Here is a 22,364-nt window from a genome sequence, read left to right as displayed (position 1 = left end):
ATAATTCAACATGTTGTGCTATTAGAATGTCCGAAACATGAGACAAAAACTGATTTTATTTAATTCAATGAAGCCATATAAATTTATCAACATAACTTGTTGGAAAAATACAATATTAGCTGGAATAAAAGATCAATGAAACTGCAAAAAGTCTAAACTCAGATATGACATCATATGATCTCGGTCTATGTAAGTCACTCCACTCACGATTTCAAGCAAAGAGCATCGATCCTCATCTGTCTCTGGTCTATGTATAAGCTCAACGTCCTTGGCCTTTCCCACTGCATGCTAGAAAAAGACCATGGATGTAAATTGTGGCCAGTCTGAACTACCAACATTGCCTGTGATTGTTATAATATCATAATAACTTTACTGATGTCACAATGACTTGATGCCATGTCATTACACCATAAAAACTGTATTGATGTCACAATGACTTGATGCCATGTCATTACACCATAAAAACTTTATTCATGTCACAATGACTTGATGCCATGTCATTACACCATAATAACTTTATTGATATCACAATGACTTGATGCCATGTCATTTCACCATAAAAACTGTATTGATGTCACACTGACTTGATGCCATGTCATTACACCATAAAAACTTTATTCATGTCACAATGACTTGATGCCATGTCATTACACCACAATAACTTTATTGATGACACAATGACTTAATGCCATGTTATTATACCATAAAAACTTTTTTGATATCACAATGACTTGATGCCACATCATTACAACACAATAACTTTATTGATATCACAATGCCTTGATGCCTTGTCATTACAACACAATAACTTTATTGATATCACAATGACTTGATGCCTTGTCATTACACCATAATAACTTTATTGAGATCACAATGACTTGATGCCACGTCATCACAAATAGCAAACATAAGCAATAGTCAGAGGCCTAATGACTTTGAATGATTTCTTTCATTATTTTCTTTTCTTTCAATAGTTGCAGGAATACATTTAAAAATTAATGTTACAGGTATCCTTGATGGTCTAAAACTTTGTTAAATACTGTTTGAACACTTATCATTTATACTTGCTTATAAGGTTAGTCTAACTGCAAACTGCACAGACCCAGATCTGCTATTCCATAATGTGATGGCAGATCTGGATCTATGCAATTGCAAGAAGTAGAGGAAAATCAATAGAACAAAGAAGTTCAACAAAGAACCTGATCTGCCACCACATCATGTGACAGCTGATAAGGGTCAATGTTGTTTGCAGATGGACTCACATTATATGGAAGTATATAAGATATCTTTCATTATGAGGAGCTAAATAGTCATGTGACAGAATAAATCGAATTTGGATAATATTACAAAAATTAAGATTACCTGCAGGTCTCTTGCACTGAGACAGAGTTACACTACAAATATTGAGTGCACCATATACCCATGTAAATGCAATGAGTCAGTGTTACACTACTGAGTGTACCATAAACCCATGTAAATGTACTGAATCAGTGTTACACTACTGAGTGTACCATGTACCCATGTAAATGCAGTGAATCAGTGTTACACTACTGAGTGCACCATATACCCATATAAATGCACTGAATCAGTGTTACACTGATAATACTGAGTGTACCATATACCCATGTAAATGCACTGAATCAGTGTTACACTAATGAGTGCACCATATACCCATTTAAATTCACTGAATCAGTGTTAGACTACTAAGTGCACCATATACCCATATAAATGCAATGAGTAAGTGTTTCACTACTGAGTGCACCATATACCCATGTAAATGCAATGAATCAGTGTTACACTAATGAGTGCACCATATACCCATATAAATGCAATCCTCATCTAATCCACTGTATCCATCATGAAAAATGGACCTGACTTGTAAGCATGTACATATGGTAACTGTTTCAACTGATAAAAGAATTACTTCAACAAGAAATTTGCTTTTATTGAGAACGGCAAAGTCTCAGTCTATCAACCATCAGAAATGGTCCTGACAGCTTCTCAGTCTATCAACCATCAGAAATGGTCCTGACAGCTTCTCAGACTATCTGACAATATACATGCTACTGACAGCTTACCAGTCTATCAGCCAATATAACTCCCGACAGCTATGTTATATGTCACCTAATCAGATAACAGTGCAATCCATCACTAAAACAAGAGAGCCATACATGTGTCCTGTTTTGGTTTGGTGCCTTATGACACAGCAATACAAGTAGGTTATTTAGTGCTGTGGCACTGCAGTAGAGTGCCTTGTCCAAGGACATACCACAGTAGAGTGCCTTGCCCAAGGACATACCACAGTAGAGTGCCTTGTCCAAGGACATACCACAGTAGAGTGCCTTGACCAAGGACATACCACAGTAGAGTGCCTTGCCCAAGGACATACCACAGTAGAGTGCCTTGCCCAAGGACATACCACAGTAGAGTGCCTTGACCAAGGACATACCACAGCAGAGTGCCTTGACCAAGGACATACCACAGTAGCTGACCCAGGCTGGTCTGATGGTAGGATTCAAACCAGCACCCTTTTGGCTTTGAGTCTAGTATGCAAACCACTGAACCATCACAGCTCCCAACGCACTGTGCTATAAGTGAGGTTGCCATATAACGAGGTACATTATAAATAATACTACTATTATATACTTTGATGGGAGCAGTGTTAAATTGAGTCATCTTATCGTGAGTGACCACTGTATTTGTTTACAAGTGTACATTATCAAGGTACATGTATTTAAATGAAGGACCAATGTCAATTTGAACTGTCGAAGGAAAAGAATGGAAAACAAGGTACTTTATTATGACATTAGTTCTAGATACTTTAATGGGGCTCCGAGTGGCCGAGTGGTCTAAAGCGCTCTCCGTTACGGATCACTGCCATCTCACCTATGTCTGCGTGGGTTCGAGTCTAGGATTCGGCCAATGTGGGTATGTGAGAAAGCTTGCCAGTAGCTTCTTGTGGGTTGGTGGTTCTTCCCGGGGTTTTCCCGGGTTCTTCCTCCACCATTAATACTGGCCACCAAGTATAGCCTATCGTGTGCTGAAAAATGGCATTAAACCCCACAACAACAACAACTACATACTCCAAACAGCATAGCCACTGAAGTGATATGCAGTCATGTAACATAATGTGCCTGCTGATTAGGGGCTATGTTTTTAAATTATAGTTAGCACAGACCCTGACCTGCTAGCACATTTTGGACTTGCATATCTGGTTTGTGCTATCATCGTTTGTTGCAAGTTATCAATAGATCAATAAATACAGTACTTAATGACAATAAAGTCCTTCTTTTAATCCAGTTATAGTCATGGACCCCATTAAATTGGTCCAAGGTTTATTCTTCTCATTGCTACTTAATTTTATTCACTTAATATTACTTCTTGGCTCATGAGAACCAATGTGATTACATGTAATTTTTAATATTCTGTTTTTTGCATTTGAGTGTGCCATCATGACACAGCCTTATTGGAACCTCCCATACAATCTCAAGAACAAGGCATAAGGTTCCCTCATTTTAATAAAAGTGACCATTATGGCTCCCATGGGAAGCATTATAAAGAGGGAGTCATGTACTGTGTCATTAGGAGATCACCTGTTGGTTGTCAAGGGACAGGCTTATTCTCATTAGAGATAGCTTGTAATCCACTTGATAACAATTATGGAAAAATAAAATGCTTCAACCAAACCCAACAAAAGTACTATGAAATGCACATTATATGCATGCACCATGCTAAATAGTCCTCTAAATAGATGACTGAATGTTTTCCCCAGAAACCTTTTCTTTAGTGTCATTGATCATGTCCTATAACCCTTATATTTACAGGCTTTTTCATTACCTTAAGCGCAAGCCTTCCTCAAATGCGTGACCCAGATCAGATGTAGAACTAATGTTCCAGTTTGGAAACCATTTGTTTTTCTTATTTCAGTAACAATGACCATGACCTTTGACTTTTGACCCAAAATAATTTAAAGGTTTCTTCCTTACCCAAAATGCAAGCCATCCACAAAGTTTGGTTGATATTATATATAACTATTGTCATTCTGTGGAAGTAATTTTCATTCTTCTGTCTCAGTCACCTGACCTTTGACAATCTGATTCAAAATAAGTAGGATTCTTGCTTAGTCTGAATATACCTCCCTGTTTGTTTGAACCCCCAGTGATGATTTACAAAAAGAAAGGCACAAATGAGATAAAAGATGCACAGAACGTAGCCAAATCATTTATTGATTTATTATTTTAAACCAGATTTTACCCAGGGGGGCCCTAACACCATTATCACCTGAAAGTTTTCCGTGTAAAAGATGACCCTGCTTGCAAGTCATTTTCAGTTCCTGGACAAGCCCATTTTCAGCAAAGGATAGTACGCAAGACTACACATGTAGGTACATAGAAGGAAAATACTACATTGTCTGCTTCCAATATTTACAATGTCGAAACAAGCAAAGGAAAATAATGACAACTATTAATTTGCCTTTCACATGGATTTAACAAGCAGTGTAATTTCTATGTTCATATGTGCAAAGGGATATAACTCTAAACTCTCAACATTATGGTAATTTACAGAATTATCAGGCCGTTACGAAGTAGGATGAACTATGTCAGTCTGTTCCTGGAGGAAAATAGACATGCCCATAGTGTATGCAATATGGCTCTGTGTTAGTATGAAAAGTCCATTAAACATGAAAGGCACCGAGGATGCCAGTGTTAGGGACACTCTGATCACAGTCAGGTTAGAAATTATAAATCAATGAATGAATTGACTAAGTTCTTTGCACTTTTTATCACATTAAAGATTTCCGTTAATGAAATTGGTGTGGGGGTACAAACAAATGGGGAAGTATATTCAGACTTAAGTGTAAGCCATCCACAAAGTCTGGTTGGTGGGGGATCTCTGTGGTTTCTAAGATATCGGCAGGTGGAAAAAGTCTGGTTGATGTATGGTGGGGGATCTCTGTGGTTTCTAAGATATCAGCAGGTGGAAAAAGTCTGGTTGATGTATGGTGGGGGATCTCTGTGGTTTCTAAGATATCAGCAGGTGGAAAAAGTCTGCTTGATGTATGGTGGGGGATCTCTGTGGTTTCAAAGATATCAGCAGGTGGAATAATTGGAAAGGACAGAGTTAATGCCAGTTTCACGAATACATTTGTCCAAATCTTATGTCTGATAAGTGGATAATATGGTTACAGAGCTGGGATTTTGATAGTTTACAAGTTATAATTACCCAGGAACTAAGTGACATATAGAAAATTGAGGACAGACCATGGAGTCATTGTCACTTACATACATAAGTTTGTCTTCTCATGTCTGATAAGTGTATAATATGGTTACAGGGTGGGGATCAAGCTAGAACCCAGGAGCAAAGTCCTTGGGAATAGTGATTTTCCATAGGATCAATGTTATTTGCATGTATAAATTTGTTGTTTTTTTTCATGCCAAGGCTAAGTCCCTGGAGGGTAGAAAAAGACCCTGGTGCATGACCCAAAGGCCCAAGTCTGTAGTCTATAATGCCAATTTTCAGACATGCAAGTTAAACAATTTGGGAATTATTTAAAATTTATGTAAAATCACCCCCACTACTTAATTCAACCCACAATGACATGATTATAGTTCCTAAAGTTTCATCTCTCTAATCATAATGCTTGAGAAGGACAGACTGTATACCATATTCCTATACAGATTGTATACCATATTCCTATACAGACTGTATACCATATTCCTATACAGACTGAATACCATATTCCTATACAGAATACCATATTCCTATACAGACTGTATACCATATTCCTATACAGACTGTATACCATATTCCAATACAGACTGTATACCTTATTCCTATACAGACTGTATACCATATTCCTATACAGACTGTATACCATATTCCTATACAGACTGTATACCATATTCCAATACAGACTGTGTACCATATTCCTATATAGACTGTATAACAACATTCCTATATTACTCTGAAAGCACAGCTATAATAGGAGTCATTATTGGGTAGGAGTCAGTAGGACTCATTACTGAGTATGAGAGTTGTTGGTTACAATTTATAAGACATTTTTATGAAAATGTAAGAGAAGGTCACAATGACCTGGTTTAGGTGTAACTGACACCTACACTACCAGGACTTAATTAGTTGTGTCTATAGATATTTTGAAATTAAGAGCTTTATTCGGCGTTGAAAGACAGATAGATGGCTGAGTCGATGTATGTTTGGACAAAGTAAATTCTACAATACATGTACCAGATTAATCTCAAAGTGGATAGATATTATATAACTGAAGGACATGCATATAAAAAAGTGTGTAGTTAGTACTTTAGGATCACCTTAAAACTGTAAAATAAATGTCACCACACAGGGATGAAGAAAAAGCGGTGTGTGAGCTGCATATACAAAAGCAAATTATATAATGCATATCAGATAATAAGATATTGCCTTATAGCATATTTCATGTACTTTCATGAACCAAAGAATGAAGATGTATATTTTGTTAAAAAACAAACAAAACTATTGTCTCCCCTTATACTGTAAGCCATCCACTGCAAAAAGAGGAAAGGATGACTAGTTGCTGTCTTTTTAAGTCAAAATAAATACTGTACAGAGTAAACACATTTGCAGGGTCCATTCTAGGAACTGTACAGTCAAACACACTTGCAGAGTCCATTCTAAGATGTGTACAGTACAAAACACCTGCAGGGTCCATTTTAGGATGTGTACAGTAGTATAAACTTGCAGAGTCCATTCTAGGAAATGTACAATAAATACACCTGCAGGGTCCATTCTAGGAAGTGTACAGTAATGTACACTGGCAGAGCCCACTGTAGAACTTGCAGAGTAGTATATACCTGTACAGTCCATTATAGGATGTGTACAGCAGTATAGACCTATAGGGTCCATTCTTAGTTGTGTACAGTAAACTACACCTGCAGGGTCCATTCCTGGATGTGCTAATTTCTAACAAAAATCATGCTAAAAATTCAACCATACGCAAAAGAAGTGGCTCAACAAGTTTTCAAGTTCTATTTTTATTTCATGTTAAAATCTGTCCTATACTTTGAAAATGTTATCCCTTTTCTTCAAAGGGGGTGGGTTTCTGCCCTAAATCTTCAGTTATAGAATAGATGCTGCACCCAACTATGTAGATCCAGATATGCCAGTGATTACGCTTCAGAAGACCAGGGTCTAAGCCATAAATATTACTCAAGAACAGTCACATGACAAAGTGGTGAATCTGGCTTGCTAATTGCTAATTATTGCAACATCTGCTTCCATTAATTGCCTTTTAGGACATTCAGAAGAGTATTCTACATTCCCAAGCCTGCATGGTGTGTGTGTGTGTGTGTGTGTGTGTGTGTGTGTGTGTGTGTGTGTGTGTGTGTGTAAGATAATACAGTGAAGTTAACTATGATACATTTATTTTAAGCCTAATCAACATTCGTCCTGTTTTTATTAAAGTAAAAAGAACTGTGTGTCATACTAAATTAATGTTTTTCTTTTAAAAATTCATTTGCACTTGATCTCTTGTCATCTATTTTCCTTCAATTGTAGATTCATTGATTCTCACATGTTATTTTCTTTATCAGAGAGTTGATGTCTCAGTTTGACTAGAATTTATCTTGTTAGTGTCCACTGATGGTGCACCATATTCTTTTCTTGCAGAGGTAACCAACTTCCATCACAAAAGACAAAGTTTTTTGTACGTCAGCTAGATCAAGATGCTTTCTGATAATGTGCTACCAAAGAAAATCCTTTCCTTTCTTACATAATGCAGTTTTTTAAAGAAATTTTGATCTGTTTTAAGGATTCTACCTTTTTTGTTAAACCTCTTTAAGAATTTTGTAATGAATTTAATTTTAAATTTAAAGGAGAATATGTTTCATTTTATTAGGAATAGTTTATCTTTCTCAAGAATTGTCTGACCCTTATTATAATTACTGCATAATGTTTACTCTGTGTTATATAGCCAGGATTGTGCTGATGTACCCTATGTATATAAAGTTCTGTCATTATTGATAGTCTCAAGAATGAATTACCATACTGGAGCAAACCTGACACAAAAAAACCCCATAGAAAACAATCATCATTAAAATCTGAATGGGATGAGTAATGATGCATTAGTTGTGAAGAAAGTAACTGCATAATAATCTTCAAATTTATTTTAAATATCTTGCACAGCAAATATGAAAATGTCAACTGTTTTTATCTCAGTAATTATGAATTTAAAAAAATTGTTCATCTAAGCCAAATGTGTCTAAAATAGGTTGTCATGGATAAAAGGAAACATCTGTTCATGGAAGAAGTTTCATCTATATTTTTAAGAAGGTACTCAATGACAATACAATTCTGTTTGGCAAACAATCAATGACTTTTAAACTGCCATATGATTCTGCATGATAAGAGTTGGCACAGGAAATCCATTTAACTTTAATAATTGTATTTTTTCTTAAAGTAATTCTGCATGAAAAACGTTATCATTAAAAAAATGTTCATCTTTGTCAACGGTGTCTAAAATTAGTTGTCATGGAAAAACACATAAACATTCATTGAAAGAATTTTCATTTTCACTAAAAAAAAAACTTAAAAAGAATGCAGAATCTCACTGACAATAAACTCTTTTGAAAAATATATATTTTTGCCATTTGATTTTAAAGGCTAAAAGCTGGCTCAACAAATTATATTAACTTTTTATATTTTATTTTTTTTAAAAGCAAAAATTTAACTAATTTTCATCATGAAAAATAATGCCATAGGAATATATGGTCAACCTAGAGATGAGCAGTTTCTTATGGATGCTTGAAAGTACAGACAAGCTGTTTCTTATGGATGCTTGAAAGTACATACAAGCTGTTTCTTATGGATGCTTGAAAGTACAGACAAGCTGTTTCTTATGGATGCTTGAAAGTATAGATAAACTGTTTCTAAGGTGGTGCTCACCAGTTTCAAGTTAGAATTTTAAAGAAAAAGAATTTCTCTGGGTGTCCTCACTGGTTATACTGGCTATTTAAAAAGGACCTTGTATACCTTAGGTATAATTCAAAGAACCTTTAATTCCCTTTATTGTGGTATATGATTGATGGGTGTAATATGGGTTATAGAGTATACAGCTTGGCCTTACTTCATATGTGCACCTTTCAAAAAGCTGCTAGCTCCACTTGGTCATTTTCACTTCCTGGACTTCAGAGGTAAATTGTATTTAAAAAAAGTGACGATAACTTATTTTACATTTTATATTTTTGGTAATTCATTTATTGCACTTTTAGAAGCTGTTTTTGTCTAGTCTGGCAAAATTCATTTTCCCTATTTTAACAACTGCTAAAGATAGTGTACTTTAGACTAATTCAGGCTGATTTTTTCAGCACAAGGGAGCAGTCATTTTAGTTAGCTGTGTGCTTAGATAATTTATAATCTATTCAAGTACAATATCCAATGAAATTTCAGCCATAGTACATGAAAGTAATATAGAGGTATGCCAACATTCTCTCCATTGTGCATGTTGCAAATGTAAACAACTTCACCTTACACCCACCTCTTTCTCAGAAGTTCATAATATCTGTAGAGTGCCCCCTTATGAAAGTAAAGATGAAATGTTTCTCATGGATGCTTGAAAGAACAGATGAACTTTTTCTTACGGATGCTTGAAAGTAAAGATGAGCTATTTCTTATGGATACTTGAAAGTACAAATTAACTGTTTCTTATGGATGCTTGAAAGTCAATATTGTAAATTTTTTAAATACAGTATTCATGAAATAAAAGTGTCAGTAAAGACGGAAGCCATCTTTGTACCTCTTCTTTACACGAATCATGCCACTCATCAGATAAACCATGAAAGTGTTTTTAAATGATTTTTATTTATCAATAACTTGGAAAAGAAAGCGATTAATCTCAGTTTAACTGAAATTACATCATTTTAAGCATAAAAGTTCATTTGTTAATAGTGATAAAGTATCATTCTGAAGTTGCAGATTAAACATTCAATTTTGTTATTTAATCATTTACACATTTATTCCATGAATCATTAATTTGTTATTTATCTATTTCATTCATTTTATTTATTCATTCAGTTCTCTGTTTGTACTCTCCAAGTAATTTACTATAAGCTGTAAACTGTTTAACTATACATTATCTAGCAAAAATATGGACAGTAGCGACACAAGGCGGAACAATGTGAAAGGGGTCAATTTCTCAATGCATGCATCAATGGAATATACTATCAAACATGGAAATGATGTATTTAAGGCACAAAAATTAGCAAGTTAATCCATGAATGCAACAAAATGATTCTCAATCAGAGGCATCTGATCCAGTTTTTAAGTGAGGTGACTCATGGATAGACATTAAGGACAGTGAATTAGAAGCATGTTCCCCAATATATACAGTTTAGTTGTTGATTGTTTGATTGATTCACTAATTTAAATAAATTCTGTAAATTTTTGTCCCTGCATACCATGTTAGGGACTTGACAGTTCTCAATAATAAAAGCTGACATGACCTTAGAACAGAGTTGTAAGGTTACTGAGCAGTGGAGCAAATTAACCCTTGACCTTGAAGATCGGACATCCAATGTAGTATATTACATTCTTTGTATTGATGACATAAATTATACCAAGTTTCAAGTTAAAGAAAAGAACCCCAATATCGCATGTGACACACTATCTAGTGATGATGAACATGTAGATAAAAATTCATCCATTAACTCAAATCACTTTAAAGTTAAAGAGTAAAAGAAAGAGTGTGAGGGAAATACAAAATATTAATCTATGACCTTGACCTTGACCTTGAAGACAGCAGCTCCAATGTGGTACATGACACACCTTCTAGTTATATAAATTTTAGCTATTGATCTGGAATGACTTTAAAGTTATAGAGCATAAACTAAAGTGTGAAAGATGGATGTATCCAAATGCTGATGCAATGTTACTAACTTTTCTTCAAAAAGATGGGGAACAGGCAGTAAATATGTCTTGTTAAAATTCCCATAGTCCTTGTATCTATCAAGTGTCAGACTTATAAAGAATCATTTTCATCATAATCTTGAAAAGCTGGGCTGGCCTGGTATACTGGGGTCTTTGTCAATGCCAAAGTTGAAAAGTGGAGCTGGCCTAATATCCATCTCAAAATGACAAGTGGGGCTTACCAAATATTTTGAGGTCCTTATCAATGTCAAAGTTGAAAAGTGGGGACAGCTTAATAAGCTGATGTCCATGTCACTGTCAAAGTTGAATAATGAGAATGACCTAACACTGAAGACCTTGTCAATGTAAAAGTTGACAAATAGGTCTGGCAAAAAATATTTTGAGGTCCTAATTAATGCCAAAATTGAATAATGGTCTGACCTAATATATGGAGGTCTTTGTCAATGTCAAAGTTGAAAAGTGAGGATGGCCCAAAATATAGTGAGGTCCTGTCAATGCCAAAGTTGAAAAGTGAGGATGGCCCAAACTATAGTGAGGTCCTGTCAATGCCAAAGTTGAAGCATCTGACAGAGCTAGAAAGTTTTCATGATTATTATATTATTATCCATATACGTAAGTAAACTCTGACTTGGTAATGAACAGTACATCTTCAAATCTGCAGCCAGAATACTAAAATACTGAAAAACATTGACAAGCCTTTCTTCTGCTTTTGGTAACAAATTTATCTTGTCCTTGAGTCCTGCACATAATACATATGTTTATTTGAAGCTGAAATGACCATAACCATACTAAAGACCATACTAAAGCATACAGTTCTAAAGGGGTGCTGGCTCTTACCTCCTCATCGTTGTTATTCTGAAGAGAAATTAAAAATAGAAATATTACAGGTAGATAAAAATAAATACATCACAAGGGAATTATACTGAATGTATGTCAATTTTTAAAACAATTTTCTAGTCAATAAGTTGACCCCAAAATATGAGCAATTGATAATTATAAATGATATCTAAAATACTGCTACAATTTGATGACTAATTGTATACAGAGAACTGAAAGAGTATCATTCTCCATCTTTGTTTTTTCTGTTGCTATAGCAACCATGCAGCATCAAGAATGATCTAGTGATTTTCGAGCTGATGTGGTACCGTTACTACTCATTTGTAAATCGGCCCAACTGCATACAGTAGAGAACCTGATCTGCTGTCACATAATGTGCTGGTAAACCAGGGTCTATGTTGCTTGTTCTACTAATTACTCCTAGCAAAACTGCACAAATCCAGATCTGCTGGTGCATTTTATGACGGCAGATTGGGCTCTATAAATTCTGCTGTCAGATCTGACTTGTACACAATTACATATATTATATGATTGACTATATCTAGCTGTGTGTGCTAGTTAGTATACCAGACTTAGTTGCATCCAACCACAAATGGAATAGACCAAGATCATCCCTTCGATGATGAACCAGCTAACATTGTAATATTTTCAGGATATGAAGTGTATTCATTTTATATGCCTGTTCATGTGCATGACAGGGCTGCAAAGAGGGTTAAGTCAACTAGGACAGAAATCTGGGGGCCCATAAGGGTCAGGGAGCCCACTGCCAAAGAGAAGACATTTTTTGTTTTAATTCATAGGGGCCTACTGGAGAATTTTTCCTAGGGCCCACAAATCATGTCCGTGGCCCTGGTACATGGACGCTCTATGGAAAAATGGGTGAATATACACCTGTTCATGTGCATGGATGTTCTATGCAAGAATGGGTCAATATACACCTGTTCATGTGCATGGACGCTCTATGCAAGAATGGGTGAATATACACCTGTTCATGTGCATGGACTCTCTATGCAAGAATGGGTCAATATACACCTGTTCATGTGCATGGACGTTCTATGCAAGAATGGGTGAATATACACCTGTTCATGTGCATGGACTCTCTATGCAAGAATGGGTCAATATACACCTGTTCATGTGCATGGACTCTCTATGCAAGAATGGGTCAATATACACCTGTTCATGTGCATGGACTCTCTATGCAAGAATGGGTGAATATACATCTGTTCATGTGCATGGACGCTCTATGCAAGAATGGGTGAATATACACCTGTTCATGTGCATGGACTCTCTATGCAAGAATGGGTGAATATACATCTGTTCATGTGCATGGACTCTCTATGCAAGAATGGGTCAATATACACCTGTTCATGTGCATGGACTCTCTATGCAAGAATGGGTGAATATACATCTGTTCATGTGCATGGACTCTCTATGCAAGAATGGGTCAATATACACCTGTTCATGTGCATGGATGCTCTATGCAAGAATGGGTGAATATACACCTGTTCATGTGCATGGACGCTCTTTGCAAGAATGGGTCAATATACACCTGTTCATGTGCATGGACGCTCTATGCAAGAATGGGTGAATATACACCTGTTCATGTGCATGGACTCTCTATGCAAGAATGGGTCAATATACACCTGTTCATGTCCATGGACGCTCTATGCAAGAATGGGTCAATATACACCTGTTATGTGCATGGACGCTCTATGTAAGAATGGGTCAATATACACCTGTTATGTGCATGGACGCTCTATGCAAGAATGGGTCAATATACACCTGTTCATGTCCATGGAATCCCTATGAAAGAAAGGGAGGTTCATGCTTGAAAACAATATGACTAATTTATTAAAATTCAAAAGCTAAAAAAAAGGCTATATCAAAACCTCTTCGAACTGTTAACTGCTGCTGAAAAATCATGAAATATAGCTGACATGGTGCTTGTTCAAGTAAAAAGCAAAGTTTAGGGTTTCAAACTCAAGCAGGGACTGATATCAAGTACAAAGTATATGTTACATTTGCCTGACAATCCATAGCCTTGACATGACTTCCATCCGACAGGATACACATTTCAAACAAATATACCTTTAATAAATTATACTGCATAATAAATTATTATAAATTTTGATGAACCTTCATTTATATAATATTTTGTATGCTATAAATCATGAAAGAGATTTAACTGTATATACTCATATATAGGTTAAGCCAACTGCAAATGACAGATCCTGATCTGCCATCCCATAATGTAATAAATGTACATAAATACACATGGTTTTTAAAAGTACAATATTTCTTTGCAGCTCTACTCTTAGAATGTTTAAAGCACAATTTCACTGCTTTTTAAAAAATATATACATGTACAGTTCCCTCCAATATGGTAATAACATTTCTGAAACTGGAACAGAAAATGATTTGATTTGTGCAAGACATTTATGTAAATGACATATCTGTACATCTCAATAACTAGCATTACACAATATTCTCACATCTGTACATCTCAATAACTAGCATTACACAATATTCTCACATCTGTACATCTCAATAACTAGCGTTACACAATATTCTCACATCTGTATATCTCAGTAACTAGCATTACACAATATTCTCACATCTGTATATCTCAATAACTAGCATTACACAATATTCTCACATCTGTATATCTCAATAACTAGCATTACACAATATTCTCACAGCTGTATATCTCAATAACTAGCATTACACAATATTCTCACAGCTGTACATCTCAATAACTAGCATTACACAATATTCTCACATCTGTATATCTCAATAACTAGCATTACACAATATTCTCACATCTGTACATCTCAATAACTAGCATTACACAATATTCTCAGTATATATGATATTTCTCAATCTTAAAACTGAACTTGAATCGTGTGAAGCAAAACATACTAAAACCACTCAATGAGTCTACAAAATTAAGTGATAATCAAAAATTCACAACCACTGACAATAAGTCTATAAATGATTTTGAAAGTATGTCATGTCTTGTAAAGTATAAAGAAGTGAGCATGACATGGGGTCAACTTAAAGTCTAGTATCAATGATTATCCTTCTTTCCTAATGTTTCTAAAATTATCATTAAAGATATCAAGTACTGCAATTAATATTAATTATTGTCACATATTAACAATTTGGAAGGTAACTGTATCAACAATCCACTGTAAACCTTGCAACTGGACATAATCCTGGGTTTTCCAATGCCAACAAAGTTAAATGTCTATTTCTTACGAGTATCTCAAACTATAAATATAGGTTGCTTATCTATATTTAAGCCTTTAAGACTTTAATAAAGTCTCTTGTTGATATATTACTTTTCAATCTATGCATTCTGAATAAGAATAATAAGAATAATTTTTGAAAAAATCTAGAATTTTCTTTAGTATCCTTTTTGTAATTTTTCTAAAAGCAGAAGAAAGGATGTTGAACCATTCAATTATCAACTGGCCTACAAGGATGCTGACACCATTCAATTATCAACTGACCTACAAGTATGTTGATACTATTCAATTATCAACTGGCCTACAAGGATGCTGACACCATTCAATTATCAACTGGCCTACAAGGATGTTGACATTCAATTATCAAATGACCTACAAGGATGTTGACAACATTCAATTATCAAATGGCCTACAAGGATGCTGACAACATTTAATTATCAAATGGCCTACAAGGATGTTGACATTCAATTATCAACTGGCCTACAAGGATGTTGACAACATTCAATTATCAAATGGCCTACAAGGATGTTGACAACATTCAGTTAACAACTGGCCTACAAGGATGTTGACAACATTTAATTATCAACTGGCCTACAAGGATGTTGACACCATTAAATTGTCAACTGGCCTACAAGGATGTTGACACCATTCAATTATCAACTGGCCTACAAGGATGTTGACATTCAATTATCAACTGGCCTACAAGGATGTTGACATTTAATTATCAACTGGCCTACAAGGATGTTGACATTCAATTATCAACTGGCCTACAAGGATGTTGACAACATTCAATTATCAACTGGCCTACAAAGATGTTGACATTCAATTATCAACTGGCCTACAATAATGCTATTATTCATCATTTGCTACATACAAATTTTTTTATGGGTTGCGTTTATATACATGCTGGTGAAATACTATATATCAGTATTTAATGGCTTGTGTTTGTATAAATGCAAGTGAAATACTATGTATCAATTTTTCATGGATTGTGTTTGTATACATGCAAGTGAAATAATATGTATCAATTTTTCATGGCTTGTGTTTGTATACATGCAAGTGAAATACTATGTATCAATTTTCATGGCTTGGGTTTGTATACATGCAAGTGAAATACTATGTATCAATTTTCATGGCTTGTGTTTGTATACATGCAAGTGAAATACTATGTATCAATTTTCATGGCCTGTGTTTGTATACATGCAAGTGAAATAATATGTATCAATTTTCATGGCTTGTGTTTGTATACATGCAAGTGAAATAATATGCATCAATTTTTCATGGCTTGTGTTTGCATACATGCAAGTGAAATACTATGTATCAATTTTCATGGCTTGGGTTTGTATACATGCAAGTGAAATACTATGTATCAATTTTCATGGCCTGTGTTTGTATACATGCAAGTGAAATACTATGTATTAATTTTCATAGCTTGTGTTTGTATACATGCAAGTGAAATAATATGTATCAATTTTTCATTGCTTGTGTTTGTATACATGCAAGTGAAATACTATGTATCAATTTTCATGGACTGTGTTTCTATAAATGCAAGTGAAATAATATGTATCAATTTTCATGGCTTGTTTGTATACATACAAGTGAAATATTATGTATCCATTTGCATGGACTGTGTTTGTATAAATGCAAGTGAAACAATATGTATCAATTTTCATGGCTTGTGTTTGTATACATGCAAGTGAAATACTATGTATCAATTTTCATGGCCTGGGCTTGTATACATGCAAGTGAAATAATATGTATCAATTTTTCATGGCTTGTGTTTGTATACATGCAAGTGAAATACTATGTATCAATTTTCATGGCCTGTGTTTGTATACATGCAAGTGAAATAATATGTATCAATTTTCATGGCTTGTGTTTGTATACATGCAAGTGAAATAATATGCATCAATTTTTCATGGCTTGTGTTTGCATACATGCAAGTGAAATACTATGTATCAATTTTCATGGCTTGGGTTTGTATACATGCAAGTGAAATACTATGTATCAATTTTCATGGCCTGTGTTTGTATACATGCAAGTGAAATACTATGTATTAATTTTCATAGCTTGTGTTTGTATACATGCAAGTGAAATAATATGTATCAATTTTTCATTGCTTGTGTTTGTATACATGCAAGTGAAATACTATGTATCAATTTTCATGGACTGTGTTTCTATAAATGCAAGTGAAATAATATGTATCAATTTTCATGGCTTGTTTGTATACATACAAGTGAAATATTATGTATCCATTTGCATGGACTGTGTTTGTATAAATGCAAGTGAAACAATATGTATCAATTTTCATGGCTTGTGTTTGTATACATGCAAGTGAAATACTACATATAAATTTTTCATGGCTTGTGTTTGTATACATGCAAGTGAAATACTATGTATCAATTTTCATGGCTTGGGTTTGTATACATGCAAGTGAAATAATATGTATCAATTTTTCATGGCTTGTGTTTGTATACATGCAAGTGAAATACTATGTATCAATTTTCATGGCCTGGGTTTGTATACATGCAAGTGAAATAATATGTATCAATTTTTCATGGCTTGTGTTTGTATACATGCAAGTGAAATACTATGTATCAATTTTCATGGCCTGTGTTTGTATACATGCAAGTGAAATAATATGTATCAATTTTCATGGCTTGTGTTTGTATACATGCAAGTGAAATAATATGCATCAATTTTTCATGGCTTGTGTTTGCATACATGCAAGTGAAATACTATGTATCAATTTTCATGGCCTGTGTTTGTATACATGCAAGTGAAATACTATGTATCAATTTTCATGGCCTGTGTTTGTATACATGCAAGTGAAATACTATGTATTAATTTTCATAGCTTGTGTTTGTATACATGCAAGTGAAATAATATGTATCAATTTTTCATTGCTTGTGTTTGTATACATGCAAGTGAAATACTATGCATCAATTTTCATGGACTGTGTTTCTATAAATGCAAGTGAAATAATATGTATCAATTTTCATGGCTTGTTTGTATACATACAAGTGAAATATTATGTATCCATTTGCATGGACTGTGTTTGTATAAATGCAAGTGAAACAATATGTATCAATTTTCATGGCTTGTGTTTGTATACATGCAAGTGAAATACTACATATAAATTTTTCATGGCTTCTGTTTGTATACATGCAAGTGAAATACTATGTATCAATTTTCATGGCCTGTGTTTGTATACATGCAAGTGAAATACTATGTATCAATTTTTCATGGCTTGTGTTTATATACATGCAAGTGAAATAATATGTATCAATTTTCATGGCTTGTGTTTGTATACATGCAAGTGAAATACTATGTATCAATTTTTCATGGTTGTGTTTGTATACATGCAAGTGAAATAATATGTATAAATTTTTTCATAGCTTGTGTTTGTATAAGTGCAAGTGAAATAATATGTATCACTTTTTTCATGGCTTGTGTTTGTATACATGCAAGTGAAATACTATGTATCAATTTTTCATGGCCTGTGTTTGTATACATGCAAGTGAAATAATATGTATCAATTTTTTCATGGCTTGTGTTTGTATACATGCAAGTGAAATAATATGCATCAATTTTTCATGGCTTGTGTTTGTATACATGCAAGTGAAATACTATGTATCAATTTTCATGGCCTGTGTTTGTATACATGCAAGTGAAATACTATGTACCAATTTTCATGGCTTGTGTTTGTATACATGCAAGTGAAATACTATGTATCAAGTTTTCATGGCCTGTGTTTGTATACATGCAAAAGAAATAATATGCATCAATTTTTTCATGGCTTGTGTTTGTATACATGCAAGTGAAATAATATGTATCAATTTTTCATGGCTTGTGTTTGTATACATGCAAGTGAAATACTATGTATCAATTTTCATGGCTTGTGTTTGTATACATGCAAGTGAAATAATATGTATCAATTTTTTCACGGCTTGTGTTTGTATACATGCAAGTAAAATAATATGTATCAATTTTTCATGGCTTGTGTTTGTATACATGCAAGTGAAATACTATGTATCAATTTTCATGGCTTGTGTTTGTATACATGCAAGCGAAATAATATGTATCAATTTTTTCATGGCTTGTGTTTGTATACATGCAAGTGAAATAATATGTATCAATTTTCATGGCTTGTGTTTGTATACATGCAAGTGAAATACTATGTATCAATTTTTCATGGCCTGTGTTTGTATACATGCAAGTGAAATACTATGTATCAATTTTCATGGCCTGTGTTTGTATACATGCAAGTGAAATAATATGTATCAATTTTCATGGCTTGTGTTTGTATACATGCAAGTGAAATACCATGTATCAATTTTCATGGCTTGTGTTTGTATACATGCAAGTGAAATAATATGTATCAATTTTCATGGCCTGTGTTTGTATACATGCAAGTGAAATACTATGTATCAATTTTTCATGGCTTGTGTTTGTATACATGCAAGTGAAATACTATGTATCAATTTTCATGGCTTGTGTTTGTATACATGCAAGTGAAATACTATGTATCAATTTTTTCATGGCTTGTGTTTGTATACATGCAAGTGAAATACTACATATAAATTTTTCATGGCTTGTGTTTGTATACATGCAAGTGAAATACTATGTATCAATTTTCATGGCATGTGTTTGTATACATGCAAGTGAAATACTATGAATCAATTTTTCATGGCTTGTGTTTGTATACATGCAAGTGAAATAATATGTATCAATTTTCATGGCTTCTGTTTGTATACATGCAAGTGAAATACTATGTATCAATTTTCATGGCCTGTGTTTGTATACATGCAAGTGAAATACTATGTATCAATTTTCATGGCTTGTGTTTGTATACATGCAAGTGAAATACTATGTATCAATTTTTCATGGCTTGTGTTTGTATAAATAAATGCAAGTGAAATAATATGTATCAATTTTCATGGCTTGTGTCTGTATACATGCAAGTGAAATACTAAGTATCAATTTTCCATGGCTTGTGTTTGTATACATGCAAGTGAAATACTATGTATCAATTTTTTCATGGCTTGTGTTTGTATACATGCAAGTGAAATACTATGTATCAATTTTCATGGCTTGTGTTTGTATACATGCAAGTGAAATACTATGTATCAATTGTCATGGCTTGTGTTTGTATACATGCAAGTGAAATACTATGTATCAATTTTCATGGCCTGTGTTTGTATACATGCAAGTGAAATAATATGTATCAATTTTTTCATGGCTTGTGTTTGTATACATGCAAGTGAAATAATATGTATCAATTTTTTCATGGCTTGTGTTTGTATACATGCAAGTGAAATACTATGTATCAATTTTCATGGCTTGTGTTTGTATACATGCAAGTGAAATAATATGTATCAATTTTTTCATGGCTTGTGTTTGTATACATGCAAGTGAAATAATATGTATCAATTTTTCATGGCTTGTGTTTGTATACAAGCAAGTGAAATACTATGTATCAATTTTTCATGGCCTGTGTTTGTATACATGCAAGTGAAATACTATGTATCAATTTTCATGGCTTGTGTTTGTATACATGCAAGTGAAATAATATGTATCAATTTTTCATGGCTTGTGTTTGTATACATGCAAGTGAAATACTATGTATCAATTTTCATGGCTTGTGTTTGTATACATGCAAGTGAAATACTATGTATCAATTTTCATGGCTTGTGTTTGTATACATGCAAGTGAAATAATATGTATCAATTTTTTCATGGCTTGTGTTTGTATACATGCAAGTGAAATACTATGTATCAATATTTCATGGCTTGTGTTTGTATACATGCAAGTGAAATACTATGTATCAATTTTTCATGGCCTGTGTTTGTATACATGCAAGTGAAATACTATGTATCAATTTTTCATGGCCTGTGTTTGTATACATGGAAGTGAAATACTATGTATCAATTTTCATGGCCTGTGTTTGTATACATGCAAGTGAAATAATATGTATCAATTTTTCATGGCTTGTGTTTGTATACATGCAAGTGAAATACTATGTATCAATTTTCATGGCCTGTGTTTGTATACATGCAAGTGAAATACTATGTATCAATTTTCATGGCCTGTGTTTGTATACATGCAAGTGAAATAATGTGTATCAATTTTTTCATGGCTTGTGTTTGTATACATGCAAGTGAAATAATATGTATCAATTTTTCATGGCTTGTGTTTGTATACATGCAAGTGAAATACTATGTATCAATTTTTCATGGCTTGTGTTTGTATACATGCAAGTGAAATACTATGTATCAATTTTCATGGCTTGTGTTTGTATACATGCAAGTGAAATACTATGTATCAATTTTTCATGGCTTGTGTTTGTATACATGCAAGTGAAATACTACATATAAATTTTTCATGGCTTGTGTTTGTATACATGCAAGTGAAATACTATGTATCAATTTTCATGGCCTGTGTTTGTATACATGCAAGTGAAATACTATGAATCAATTTTTCATGGCTTGTGTTTGTATACATGCAAGTGAAATAATATGTATTAATTTTCATGGCTTCTGTTTGTATACATGCAAGTGAAATACTATGTATCAATTTTCATGGCCTGTGTTTGTATACATGCAAGTGAAATACTATGTATAAATTTTCATGGCCTGTGTTTGTATACATGCAAGTGAAATAATATGTATCAATTTTTCATGGCTTGTGTTTGTATAAATGCAAGTGAAATAATATGTATCAATTTTCATGGCTTGTGTCTGTATACATGCAAGTGAAATACTATGTATCAATTTTTCATGGCTTGTGTTTGTATACATGCAAGTGAAATACTATGTATCAATTTTTTCATGGCTTGTGTTTGTATACATGCAAGTGAAATAATATGTATCAATTTTTTCATGGCTTGTGTTTGTATACATGCAAGTGAAATACTATGTATCAATTTTCATGGCTTGTGTTTGTATACATGCAAGCGAAATACTACATATAAATTTTTCATGGCTTGTGTTTGTATACATGCAAGCGAAATACTACATATAAATTTTTTCATGGCTTGTGTTGTATACATGCAAGTGAAATACTACCTATCAATTTTTTCATGGCTTGTCTTTACATACATGCAAATGTAGATTAATTCACAAATATAAACAAAATCAAGGTAAAGCCACACAAAATAATTGCACATAGCAAAGGTACACTCTCACTCAATGAAGGAAGGACAGGCTGTGTAGTCAATGTCTTGAAAAACACAACTGAGTTATTAATCATTCTTGATTTTGGATTAAGTCAAGGTAATCAGTGTACCAATTTCTAAATCTGTCACACAATATTAACATACAACTCTCTCTCTCTCAACTGCTCCAGTGGCCTAATGGTTAG

General features: G+C 33.7%; 1 protein-coding gene across 4 annotated transcripts in view; it reads right to left on the bottom strand.

The window, feature by feature from the left end:
* LOC149801169 (uncharacterized) overlaps positions 1-22,364 on the bottom strand; it is a 104,233-nt gene that overhangs the window by 23,694 nt on the left and 58,175 nt on the right. Inside the window, exons 5-6 of one of the 4 annotated variants that reach the window (XM_089955194.1) lie at positions 11,755-11,772; positions 208-288 (exon numbers count right to left, since the gene is read on the bottom strand). The exons of 1 other annotated variant lie outside the window; for it this stretch is intronic. In XM_089955194.1, coding sequence (XP_089811320.1) covers positions 208-288; positions 11,755-11,772 — 99 coding nt within the window. The remainder of the gene's footprint in view (positions 1-207; positions 289-11,754; positions 11,773-22,364) is intronic. 2 more of the 4 variants (XM_089955196.1, XM_089955195.1) reach the window with 2 other exon arrangements.

This window comes from Sinohyriopsis cumingii, chromosome 4 (assembly GCF_028554795.1).
Source record: "Sinohyriopsis cumingii isolate HCF-2022 chromosome 4, ASM2855479v2, whole genome shotgun sequence".
Taxonomy (NCBI): domain Eukaryota; kingdom Metazoa; phylum Mollusca; class Bivalvia; order Unionida; family Unionidae; genus Sinohyriopsis; species Sinohyriopsis cumingii.
Note: the sequence above shows the minus strand (reverse complement) of the source record. Positions and strands in the feature narration are given on the sequence as shown.